Source organism: Arachis duranensis, chromosome 2 (assembly GCF_000817695.3).
Source record: "Arachis duranensis cultivar V14167 chromosome 2, aradu.V14167.gnm2.J7QH, whole genome shotgun sequence".
Taxonomy (NCBI): domain Eukaryota; kingdom Viridiplantae; phylum Streptophyta; class Magnoliopsida; order Fabales; family Fabaceae; genus Arachis; species Arachis duranensis.
In genome coordinates, this window is record NC_029773.3 from 5099718 (window position 1) to 5113261 (window position 13544).

Sequence of the window (13544 nt, forward strand, 5' to 3'; positions counted from 1 at the left end):
CATTATTGAACCTTGAATTTATTGTTGTGTTGCTTAAAAAATCGGTTAGCTAAATATTTTGTTGCCGTAAATATTTTGTTTTTTTGGTTGCTGAGTTGAGTAACAATGCTACGAAAGATATATATGCAAATCAAAATAAGCAAATCAAAATAAGAAAAATGTTGATCAAATCCAAATTTGTCCTATAAAGATATAAATGAGGAAAATGTTGATCAAATCTAAATTTGTCCTATAAAGATATAAATGCTGACTTTGAAATCATTTTTGAATTTGATTTATGGATTGTGTTATATTTTCACTCGTTTTTGTTCATTTAAATTGAGAAATTATTTTGTTTTAGAGATTAGATTATTATCACTTTTTGCATCATTAGTTATGTTTAAAAATTAATATTTGATTATTATGTTTGTAAAGACTTGCATTTTAAGTTTCAACACATTTTTTTTAATTTTATATATTTTTTAATTATGATCTTAACTAACCCTACTTTCCTGCCTATGATACTACACAGTCCTAACAACCAGAAAGCATTTCAAATTCAAGATAAACAATACCCACGTAAATAACAAACTGCACATATTAAGGAACTGGATTTCTTTCAAACACCTCCCCCATAACCGTATTTCATCTCTTTCAAGTTCAGTACCTTCATATACATCCATATATATAGTCTGATTTTTATTAATAAAGTGACCATTATTATTATTATTATTATTATTATTATTATTATTATTATTATTATTATTATCTAGTTTACTAACAAATGGCCCATTTATTTATTATTCTGATATAAGGAAAATATATATTCGTTACCAAAGAAGAAAAATATATATTCCAAAATTTGCTGCTTGTTTCAGATTTGAAATTTGAAATAACTCACATGCATAGTGGTTCCAATTTTCATCGATTTTCAACTTCCTGATCATAAACTGAATCGCCGTCACCATGGCCAAAAGCAACGACGTCACCATGGCCACGAGCAAGGAGGGTGTGGGATTGCTGAACCCGAACCCGGACAAGATGCTATCAGTCCCAGTGAAGAAGAGTGATCCGGTGGATCTGTACCGGCCGTTACGCGACTTGGTAGCGAGAAAATACTCAGAGAGCGATGCAGAGAAAGTTGAAAGCGTTCTGGAAACCCTAAACAAATGTCGCAGTGACATGGTGGAGCGAGGGGACCTCTCCCTTCCCATGCAACGTGATTGCCTCATCCACTACTTCAAATGCCTCTGCATGGTTGAGCCACTCTTCACCGCTGACTCCGACGACTCCGACGGCGGCATCATGTTTTTCTGGTACGACGCCTTCGACCCTGACTATATATGTGTGGATGGAGTCTCCTCCCATAAGAGTATCCAATTGGAGAAGGCTGCTGTTCTCTTCAACCTTGGCGCCATATACAGCCAGATTGGAGCCTCTTGCGACCGTACCACCGCCCTTGGCCGTCACCTTGCAATGGACGCCTTCAATGCCGCCGCCAAATTCTTCTCGGAACTCTGGAAGGTTTTCGCCAAGGACATCTCCGCCACCCTGGACTTGACTCTCCTCTTCACCGAGACGCTGCACCAGCTCTTCTCCGCTCAGGCTTCGGAGCTCAAATTACAGCAACAACTCGACGACGACAAAAGCAACAACGACGCCAGTGCCGCTTTCCAAAAACATCGATGTGCCCACCATTTGTCTAAATCGGTCTGTCTTGACTCTTGACACTTACTGATTTTGCATTTATTTTTTCATTTTAGATTTTCAATAGGATGATGTTGATGATGAATTGATGATGATGATGATGTAGGTTTCTAAGCATTACCGTAGAGCATATGATCTGATAATATGTGATTCGGCTGCATTCAAACATGTCTGCTCATTTGACCACACTTGGATACCTCATCTTCATCAGAAGCAGAAATTCTTTCGGGAAGAGGCTCGTCAGAGGAAATCATTCATCCTACCCAATTCCAAGCGACCTAAAACATCCTCATTGGTACAATCTTGTCCTCTTGATCATGATGCAGAATCCATCACGGAAAAATTAGTTAGAGGGATTTGCAGGCACTCGGACCTCTGGACACCCAAGCAACAACTAATATACCTTGACCTCCTCCTCTCCGAGTACAGCCCTTTCAAGATTATGGATGGTGGAAAGCTGCTGGCTAACCCATGGGACATGCCTCCTCCTTATCCAACAAATTTTGCAATCCTCTCTTCGTCGTCTTCGTCTTCGTCACATCTTATGGCATTCCCTTTGAAGAAATGTGAGCCCTTGGACCTCTATGAGTCCCTTCGCAGTTATGTTGCCCTTAAATACTCCGAGAGCGAGGCAGAGAGAGTAGAAGGCCTTTTCAAAATGGTAGACAAATTGCGCAGTGAAATGCAGCGTGATGACCTCTCTCTACCCATTCGCCGTGACTGCCTCATCCACTATTTGAAATGCCTTTGCATGATTGAACCTTTGTTCCCCATGAATACCTCACCCAATCCACCTATCTTTGTTTGGTACAATGCATTCAACCCACAACAGGACTCTTCTCAGCACAACATCCATTTCGAGAAGGCCTCTGTTCTCTTCAACCTGGGAGCCCTCTCCACCCAAGTTGCTCTCTCCTGCGATCTCACCACCATCCAAGGCCATCGCCTTGCCAAGGACGCCTTAAATGATGCTTTGCATTGGTTCTCCAAACTGTCGCATGAGGCTGAGAAGGCATCTGCCACCATTGAATTGTCAGTAAACTGTGCCAACATGCTGCGTGAGATAATATCCGCACAGATTGCCGACTTGGACTGGAATTTTCCTCATTCCTGTTCTGTTCGATCATCATCATCTCCGGTAGGCGATAATATGAACTAGCACATGAATCTAAATTAAGTTCTTAAAATTTCAATTGTCTCTATTTAGTCCCTAATTGTCTCTATCTAATTTCCAAACTTTACTAACGAACTCATGTTAGTCCTTGAAACAATTTTCAATGCACCGGACAGCTAGATACCACATTGGACTCTGTGAAAATTGTCCCAACTACTAATCTAAGTCACGCTTGTAAAGTTTGGAAACTAAATAAAATCAATTGAAACTTCATAAACTAAATTAATTCTATTCTGTATATATCATCATCTAGTTCTTCAGCTGATTATTTTAATTGATATCATCATATCAATCTTGATTTGTTTAATTGTGTGATTGGGATGATGCAGGCTCTTCTGCTTTATCAGAAAGCTTATGATCTGTCGACACTTGAGCCTTTAGCTGAGACTTTTGTTCAATCCTCGATACCTCAATATCTGAAGATGAAAACCTGCCCTGTTGTAACTGATCCAGGTGATATCACTCAACAATTTCTTTCAGGGTATGGTAAGGTTAAATCCCTGCTTGTAGAGGGATGTCAACCACCATGCTTGGATATTAAGGATGGGAATCTTGTGGCCAATGCAACCTTAGAGGCAGTAAGGTTGGCATTGAAGGAGATGAACTTGCAGGAGTCCAAACCACCACAATAGCATTACCATAGAGAAAAACTATGTAAGCTTTAGGAATCAACTTTTTTTTTTTCTTTTAAACTAAAAAAGCTTTAGGAATTAATTACTCTTGTTCAAAACTATTCCTTCAAAATTTATTGTTTCTATCTACACAATTTTTATGATGTGCTGCAAGGTCCATTGATGAGTTCTGCTTTGTTCACTGCGGTTTTCTTACTTAACCCGGTTGAAGGTTCACTAATCATTTTGTATTGTTGGTAAACTATTCATGATTAAATTAGTTTGAAGTCATCTGGGATAAATTTCTTTTCTGATGATATGTGTTTCTATAATAACTTAGATAATCCCAAATTCAAAGTAATTAAACAAAAAAATAATGAATTTCTTCTCTGGTATTGAATAATTTTGTACAAAATCCAATTTTACTGTGTGGATGAACAAATTTCTTCTAATTTTTTGGGCTTCCCCACTTTGTATTTTGTAAAAACTTTGCCTGTGCCAACATTTGTTCTATGAAGGAGATGATCATGAGATTAATAATGATATTGATGTTACGTGGGATCAAGATTATTCATCCTGCTTTGTTCAAACCATTTTTTTTTTTTTTGCTTTAATTCATTTCAGTAAATTGTTCGGTTCATAGTTTAGTCTTATGTATAATTGACATAAGTTTCTTTTTTTTGTTGGCTTTTCATTAGAATAATTATTAACTACATATTTTCTTCTTTTACTCTTATTATTTATTATTTGCAACTCTTTATCAAAACTCGTTTATGTCTATTTTATAATTCTATTTTGTAAATCCCTCTTTTATTATTGGCAATTCGATAGATCCTCTAATGATTAACAACAAAATCTTAGAAAATCATTTTATTCTATTACGATTTACATAAATTAGAAATCAGTGTGCAACGATTTACACTCATACAAATAAGAAAAAATATAACCGATTTTGGTTTAGGATATTTAAATAATATTGGTTTTTAAATATTTTATTTCAATCTTTTATCCTAAATAAATCATGCATTTAAATTGCTAAAATTAAAGCCATGCAAGTATTCTTTCTCCTTCGTTCTTTTTCTTTTTTTATAAATTTTTAAAAGGTGTTATTCAACCAAAAAATAATTAAAAAAAAAAACAAAAAGATTCAGATGAAAACAAAACAAATATTAAAAAAAATGTAACTTGCAACATCAACAGTCACACCAAGTAATAGTATAGTTATTGTCCAACTCTACTCTTCAAGGTTCACTAAAAATAAGCCCTTATCTTTAACCCAAAATAAACACTACTACTTTAGTGTCACCTTTACCAAGCCCACCTCATCCAAGTCCAACATCATTTTTGTTGAAAAAATATTCAAGCACTAGTAAAATTTAGAATAAAGTGTCGTTTTTATCCTCAATGTTTGGGATAAATTTTAAAGTTATCCTTAACGTTTCAATCGTCCTATTTAAGTCTGCACCACTACTAGGGGTGGAAAAAGGGAGTGGAAAAAGGTCAGGCGGCCTGTTAAGGGTCTGCAGCCTGGCCTGTGTTTGGCCTGGCCTGGCCTGGCCTGTTATAAAATAGGTACAGGCCCAGACTCTTTTAAAAGCCTTAATATATTAATTGGCCAGGCCCAGACTCACTAATTAGCCTTATAGGCCTGTCAGGCCTGTCTAGGCCTATTAAAATATAATTAAATATATAAATAATTATTTATTATTAATAAAATTATGAGATATTTTAAATTTATTATATTTTATTATAAATATTTTTATATATTTTAAATATGTTAAAAGTTTAAAATTTTTTATAAATATTAAATATATGACATATTACATATAACTATTTTTATTAAAAAATAATTTTTTTAAATAATATTTTTATTTTTGTAAAAAAAAAATTATCAGGCCTTTTAACAGGCTTCAGGCCAGGCCAGGCTAAATAACAAGACAGGCCTAGTACTTTATAAAGAGCCTATAACAGACTACAGGCCAAGTTTAAGCCAATCAACTGTATGACAGACCAGGCCTGTTAAGAGCAAAGCCTGGCCTGACCTGGCCTGTTTCCACCCCTAACCACCACGAACACTACCGCGCATTCACCAGCGGTGCGGTAAGGCACCACCCTGTTGTGCCAGCAGCCAACTCCGACGTGTCAGCTTAGTTATACTCATCAAGCCACTTACTTGATGTCTAGCTTGTCAACTAGTAGACGATTCCTTTTCCCCATATCAATGAAGAAGGGAGAAGCTAGTAGATTCTTCCGAAGAACCGGAAGCGAAGTGCTATGTCGGGGCGGGGGGATGGAAAAAGAAACGGCTCCGAAGAAAGAAATTGGGGTTCCCAATGTTTCTTCACGCTCAACGAGATGCGCAACCACTTTTAAAATTGGTTCAATGTTGTCCTGCCGTTAGGATCTGTTAACAGAGTTGACCGCAGGACAAAATTGTGACGATTTTATAACGTTAGAGACTTAAATAAAACGAAAATGTTAGGGACAAAAACGATACATAGAAATAAATTTTAATTTTATCCTTCAATAATATCAATTTTTTACTGTATATAATATTCAATTATTTTTAATCACATTTAAGTAAATTACACTTAATCACACTACTTTCATTCTAAATAATTTTTTATATTTTTATATTAACTTATAATTTTAAGTGTAACATTATAAAAAAATAAATTTATTTAGAATGAAAGTAGTGTGATTAAGTGTAATTTACTTAGATGTGATTAAAAAATAATTGAATATTATGTATATTAAAAAATTGATATTATTGAAGAATAAAACTAAAATTTATTTCTATGTATCGTTTTTGTCCCTAACGTTTTCGTCCTATTTAAATCCCTAACGTTTTAAATCGTCTCAATTTTGTCCCGCCGTCAATTCTGTTAACGGATCGCAGGACAACATTAAGTCAATTTTAAAACGTTAGAAACTTAAATAGGACCATTGAAACGTTAGAGACAACTTTGAGACTTACTTCAAAGATTGCGAACAAAAACGATACTTTAATTTATTATTTTTAGTTATTTTTTATTATTAATTTAACTTTTTTATTATAATAACTTAATAATATATTTTTAATTTATATTTTTAAATATTAATAATTAATTACTGATCCAATATTTTTTATTATTATTATATTCCTCCTATAATTAATCAAAGCTAAGTCAATCACATTTTTAAATTCCATTTAGAATTTAGATTAAGCGCTTTAGTGTAATCTATTTCTGCCTCGTATTAGCTGCGTCAAAGATAAAAAGCACAAAATAAATGTCTTTAATAAAAAATTATAAATAATAAATAAATAAATAGATCAAACTAAATCCAAGGCATCCTATCCGAGATAGACTCCTCCACGTGTTATCCAAACTCACCACAAGACCAAGAGAAGCAGCCAAAGCCCAAAGGCTAAAGCCAACACGTGTTTATTGGTGGACCCCATGAAAGAGAATCCAACTCCTACTCTTTTGTGTAGAACGCAAGATTAATTTTAAAAGATTATTGTTTTATTTGTATCTGTATCAATTAAATATTAACACACACTATGTTTTAAATTATTAATTACTTAATTAGTATGAATTAATTTCGATTTATCATAATTTTAAAAAGGAAATTTTTATTACATTCATTCATCTGTAACTTTTATTTGAAACATATATTTGTGATAATAGCTTGATAACCTCGAATGCTTAGGTTAAGAAATCAATTTTCACATTTTCAAAAAAAAAAATTGAAGATACGTGATAAGAAAATTTTAATGTATAATAATTTATTAGTTAAGAATAAATATTTAAATAAATTAAAAAATAAATAAATAAATAAAATTTATTTATTTTTTATTAATAATTTTAATTATCAATTTAATTTAGTTAGTGTAACAATTTAATAATTTATTTTTAACTCGTATTTTTAGATATTATTAATTAATTATTAATTAAAAATAATAAATTCTGTTAAATGGCGAATTAGTTTTTTTTGTTGACATTAAAAAAATTATTATTATTATAAAAGGTAAAATAAAATTGATGGCTGGAATTGAGCCAGGTCAGCATGTCCAGTAGGCAATAGCATTGGACCTTCTGATCATCCATTGAGAATGAGAGAGAGAGAGAGAAGAAGATATTTTCTGCGATTTTTGCGGTTCACAGAAGAGAGAGAATAGTCAGTGAATAGTAACGCATTGGAAGGCGATTCATTCTTGCGATATTTTCTTACTTGATTTTCTCTTCCCTCCACGCACCTATCTACCTTTTCTGTGAGCGAGGTTCGTTAATCGTTACCTTCCTTCCTTCCTTCCTACTTTCTCTGCAAAAGTTCATATATCAATGTTAATAATGTAATGTAGCATGTTGTTGTTGTTGTTGTGGTGGTGGTGTTTTGAGAATGGATGATGAGGTTCAAGCTTTTACCGTTGCTGCTGCTCAGAACGATGACGGTGCAAGCACATCCAGAATGAAAGGGGAGCAAATCGCGAAAAACGAGGACTGTAACGGTAACGGTGACAGTGAGGAAGTGATAAGGTGGGAGAAGATTCTGGCGCGGAGGGTGGTTAGGGTTTTGGTGGTTGAAGCTGATGACTCTACCCGCCACGTCATCACTGCCATTCTTCGAAAATGCAGTTATTCAGGTTCTCTTCTTTTCTTATTTTTGTTATTCATACTCAATGATTCAGTAAAACAAGTTGAAAATTGAAAGTTTATCCCCGAAATCATGAAAAATAAATAAACTTCATTAGATCGCAGTTATAAAATTTTATACTAATTAGTTGACATTGTTTGATCTATAATTTTTTTATTTAAATATGATATTTAATTATAATTCAGCTAGATTGATGAGATTAGAATTGCATTCGTATAGTATGATGATTAAAATGTATGCATGGAACTTTTTTTAATCCAAAATAATAATTATAGTAATAATTGTATCACTTTTGTTATTTATGTGCTATCTTAAAATGATATTATTTATTATTTATTATTGTTTTAGTAACTGAAATTAGTTGTGATATATGATATGATATTTTAAATACAGTGTCGATCCAAAATGAATAGCAAAATCACCAATTTAAGGGTCCCTTATTGGATGCCTTTCGAAAGTGGACTTCTATTCAACCGTGTTTTATTCTAAAATTTATATATGATATTGATAATAATATTTGGAAGACAAGGGGAAAAAACAACTGATCTATATTAGTATAATTCTTTACATCATTTTGGTGGCTTTTTAGCATAATCTATATGCAGTTAATCTACCCAAAAAAAAAATGCGGTAATTTTTTCCATGCAGTTATTGCTGTTTCTGATGGATTAAAGGCATGGGAAGTATTGAAGAAGAAAGCAACAGACCTAGATCTCATCTTAACAGAAGTGGATTTGCCCGCAATATCCGGATTTGCACTCATTACTTTAATCATGGAGCATGATTTTTGTAAAAACATTCCTGTCATAAGTATGTTTTTGACTTGTCATTGTGTGTTCTTAATTTTGCTATTAGATTTTAAATGGCTAATGGACTAAAGTTTATGTAATATGTAGTGATGTCTTCTCAAGATTCGGTTAACATGGTGTTGAAATGCATGCTAAAAGGTGCAGTCGATTTTCTTATAAAACCTGTTCGGAGGAATGAGCTTAAGAACTTATGGCGGCATGTGTGGAGAAGGCACGTGGTATGTACATCCTTCATTCTCTGTTTTTCTACATGTTTCTTTCTGTTAAAGAGTAGCTTGTTAGTTTAGCTTACAAGTGTCTCTCTCTTTGTATATTGTATATACAGATTGACAAACCCCCTCAAACTACGACATTTCCAATGGAAAAACTTAAGACTGTTTCGCAAGACAATTCTACAAGCAATCAGTCTAGTGCTTTTGTGGCTTCTTCGCAAGAAAATAATGGATGTGGTGAAAATTTGAGTGAAGCTCATGTAAGTTCGACCCTCAAAATTTAGATTGAATTTGCCTTCTATATGTGTCAATTTTATCTGTTTCACTATGGATGTCACGCTTAATTTTTATTTTCGTTATTCTATTTATTTACTTATGGTAATTTGCCTGCACAATAGCACAACTATTTCTAGTTAAGGTTGGCTTTATGAAGTTTCAACCATAAATAACATGTTTTGTCAACGATTTAACAGAGCACTTGCACTTTGTCATTTTTGGAAGCTGAGAACGCATGCATGAAAAAACGGCAAGATGCCTCTGAATTGAAATTGAGTAATGTTGATGTGGGGCACCATGAGGTCAACCATGAAAGTAAATCAAGTAAGCATAATGATGAAATAGGTACGTGAGTTCCTCTCATTTTCTATAATTGGTTAAAATATGGTATCCATGGTGTGTTGCTTATTGGCAATTATGTCTTGTATACCGAGATATCAGTGGGACTCGTATCAGAGTCTGCAATCAGCAACAAATCTCTTAAATTGACAGATTTAATGATAGAAAGAGACCATTGTTTTGCTGAAACCAAAAGCCAAGATGGAGTTCTAAGAGCTGAATCAAGCAGAGCCAATCCTAATATTAATGTAGCGATTCATGGTTGTACCGGTTCAGTGGTGGAGCCCTCTAGAGGAGTTACTGACTGGATGATTGACACATTTGAGAATATCGAAAAACCTATCAATGAAAACTGTAGTTATAGTGGTGATAATACAACCAAGTCTGTTTCAGATACAAAAATGGAACTTTTGTTAAGAAGAGATCTTTCTGATAGCTCATGTAAACATGCTAGTGAGATAACTGAGGAAAGACAAATATTGAAACATTCGGACACGTCTGCTTTTTCTAGGTGAGTTCACTGTTTCTTGTTATTTTCTTTTTTATTATTAATTGATATTGAAATACCAAAGGAATACATCTTGGTATAATGCCTTAATAGGAAAGGCGAAGTTCTTCCCTGAAGAGGGTGACTATATTTCTATCTGCAGGTATAGCGGTGATAAATTGTTGCAGCCTTCTTTTCCGTTACCTTTGATTACCTCTTCCAAAGTAACCAACAATGATCAAAATTCTCAAGAATCTCATAAATCATCTGGAAATACTCTAGATACTTCTTGTCAGTATGGAAGCACAGGCAAAAATGAAGAGAACAGGTCCACTCTGGTCATTGGTCAGTATGGACAATTCGAACCAAAATCATCAAGCAATGAATGTGGACTCTTCCCTTTCAGCAAGGCTACTTCTGATATTAAGTCTAAGGAACAATGTAACATTCTATCCTCTACCGGACAGAGTTCGGGTAATAGTTTATCTTCTGATGCTGCAAAACATAAAAGTAGTATCGCCTATGAAAGCGTAGGCAGTGGAAGTGATGGAAATGATACTTTGAATGTGGTAACCAAGAACAATCCTGAAACTTTTAGCGAGTGTGTTCGCCAAAACTATGATGGATTTGGAGGAACAAACTTTCATCACTTTAGTCAAAGACAAGCGGCCCTAACAAAGTTTCGACTAAAGCGAAAACAGAGATCCTATGGGAAAAAGGTACTGCAAGTCTGCAACTAGTGTTAGTTACTAAAAAGAGCTTCTCTAACATTATGTACGATTTCTTGGTTTGGAAACTCAAAGAAAGATTCGGAAAACATTCTTGGGTACAAGTTCATTGGCTTGACCTATATTTTAAGATCTTTCAAATGTTTATTGGTTTGATTTCTTGTACAGGTTCGATACGAAACCAGGCAAAGATTGGCCGAGCAGCGCCCTCGAGTGAAAGGGCAGTTTGTCCGTAAAGTACTAGATGGTGATCCAGTACCTGACGCTGGTGGCAATTCGTAAACCTTCCCATTTCCTTAAACTTGCTTGCACTTATAGTTGATTCTAATACTTATTGTTTTAACCATGTGATTAGATGTAGGATTTAGTAGTGTCTCTGGTTGAATTTATTTTTCTTCAATCATCGGGCAACAAAGTAGGGTGATAGCTTTAAGCATTCTTCTTGTTTTCATCTGGCTTGTTATTTTAACTATCATTGAACTTTGGAGTTCTGTTATTTATTCTTGTGTGTGTGTTGATTTTGTTCTCGTTTGAGTTGAATACTAATTTAAGGTTGTGAGTATAAAGAATGATAGCTTCTTGCTTTACATTACTCCACTTGTTATCTTCATTGTTAATTTACTGCATTCTTTTTTCCGTAGTTATATACCAAAAGCAAAGAAATTAAAGAAAAGATAAAAGAAGGTTGAACAAAATGAAAGCAAGGCACAAAACATAAAAAGGAGTAAAACACATAAACAGTATAATTGCACAATAGTGATCAATGTTCAACCATTGATCTTATACTCTAAAATGACATAGCATACAGATTTTTAAGTTTTATACTTTGATTCCAAGTCTCCTTATTGTTCCATCTCGTCATGCTAGAGATTTCTTAATTCACTTTTTTTCACTTCTTAAGTAGCCTCCACAACTCAACACCAAGCCCTCTTTCTCATTTCAAGTTCTCTTCTATATCTATCTCTCTCTCTATCTTATCTTATTGTAGAAGGCATATTCACATAATGACAGAACATCGTCCTCATCATCAAATTCAAACCGATGATGATGATGAACCAACCCATCACCACCAACGCCAACATGGTCATCCCCATTTCCAACCCAAAATGAACCCTCATCAGAGGAACATGCACATGGAAAAGCCTAACATGGCTAATCCTCGCTACTATGCTCCCATGAATCGTCCGAAGCGTGAACATTACCTTTGCCTTATTATCACCCTCCTCTTACTTGGCATCATAATCCTCATCATCTGGCTTGCCTACCACCCAACCAAACCCCACTTCACGGTGGCCAGCGCAGCCATCTTCGGCCTCAATGCAACATCGCCACCCCTTTTGGCCGTCACCATGCAATTTTCAATCCTTATAAGGAACCCTAACCGGCGTGTCTCGATCTATTTTGACAATCTCAATGCATTTGCATCCTACAGGGACCAACCAATCACACCACGTGTAATGCTACCACCACTTTACCTAGAGAAGCATAGCACAGTGGCACTATCCCCGGTTATCGGAGGGTCGCCAGTGCCAGTTTCGCCAGAGGTGTCAAACGGGTTAATCCAAGATGCAGGTTATGGTGTGGTTGGCCTTAAGCTTGCACTCCTTGGAAGATTGAAGTGGAAAGCTGGTGACATAAGGTCAGCACATTATAGTATCTATGTCAAGTGTGACATGTTGGTGGGTTTGAAGAAAGGTTTTGTGGGACAAGTTCCTCTTCTTGGATCTCCTATCTGTAATGTAGATATGTAATAGAGAATTATTTATATAATTCATTTTTTGTGTATTGATTTTAAATTTATCATCATAGGCTAGATGGAGTTTGACAGTTATTTTAAGTAAAAAATTGCACTCCATTCTCTAATAATAAGATGATAAGTTATAAGTAAATACACACAAAATGAATAATTCTATCAATACTTACTATGATATATTGGTATATATCTAGGTGTGATAAGGTAAAATGTGTGAATGTTAATCTTGCTCCTCCATTTTGATTTGAATTTTTTTTTTTTCAAAAGAGTCTTGCTTTTTGTAGTTGATTGCATGTGATCGCCTAAGGAAGAGATGATAGAACTTTGAAAGTCACATTGATGTACAATATTTTATATTATCATTTTGTCATCATATATATTATAATAAATATTTTAATATTTGGTACTCATATTTTGATTGGTTCTAAATTGTTTCTGATAGGATTTGTAATAATGCTTTAGCCTAAATAGCATAACTTTTTTTTTTTTTTTGTGGTTGGAAGTACATGTAACTTCATGTAGTGAATTTTTTTATGGCATAAATACATACATCCAATTATATAAAGTGCTTGCTTTTATAAAGTGAAAGGAAACACATACTATGTGCCATTTTGGCTCTTTTTGTCTTTGCTTGTTGGCAGGAAAAGAGATAATTGAACTTGTTCGGTAAGGAAGGAAGAAAGAGAGGTTTAATTAGTGTTTAATCTTTGTTAAACAAGACATATTATAAAGACAAGAAAATTAGTATTAGAGATAAGAAAATTCAATATACTTTAGTTTTAATGGTAGAGGATACAAATTTTAGTCATGAATAAGTGGGGGTTTCCGAAA

The 13544-nt window shown here is 34.2% G+C and overlaps 3 protein-coding genes across 5 annotated transcripts; all 3 read left to right on the forward strand.

Annotated features, from left to right (window-relative positions):
* Positions 1-866: 866 nt before the first annotated feature.
* LOC107473066 (uncharacterized) lies at positions 867-3684 on the forward strand. The gene is made up of 3 exons (XM_016092593.3): positions 867-1689; positions 1793-2824; positions 3190-3684. Exons 1-3 carry the CDS (start codon positions 946-948, stop codon positions 3490-3492), a joined length of 2079 nt encoding a protein of 692 aa, XP_015948079.1. The 5' UTR covers positions 867-945; the 3' UTR covers positions 3493-3684.
* A 3899-nt stretch (positions 3685-7583) lies between these two features.
* Positions 7584-11552, forward strand: LOC107473067 (two-component response regulator-like APRR9). Of its 3 annotated transcripts, none has more exons than XM_052257158.1 (9): positions 7584-7735; positions 7817-8098; positions 8758-8919; positions 9006-9136; positions 9244-9390; positions 9604-9751; positions 9848-10256; positions 10396-10951; positions 11129-11552. In XM_052257158.1, the coding sequence occupies exons 2-9, from the start codon at positions 7855-7857 to the stop codon at positions 11240-11242; spliced, it is 1911 nt and encodes a 636-aa protein (XP_052113118.1). In that variant the 5' UTR covers positions 7584-7735; positions 7817-7854; the 3' UTR covers positions 11243-11552. The 3 variants fall into 3 exon arrangements, with proteins under 3 accessions (XP_052113118.1, XP_052113119.1, XP_015948082.1); XM_052257159.1 differs by having other exon boundaries at positions 7608-7735; positions 7897-8098; XM_016092596.3 differs by lacking the exon at positions 7584-7735 and having other exon boundaries at positions 7742-8098; positions 9899-10256.
* A 126-nt stretch (positions 11553-11678) lies between these two features.
* LOC107473069 (NDR1/HIN1-like protein 12) lies at positions 11679-13067 on the forward strand. Its single transcript, XM_016092598.3, has one exon. It carries the CDS (start codon positions 11965-11967, stop codon positions 12709-12711), a length of 747 nt encoding a protein of 248 aa, XP_015948084.1. The 5' UTR covers positions 11679-11964; the 3' UTR covers positions 12712-13067.
* The last annotated feature ends 477 nt before the right edge of the window (positions 13068-13544 follow it).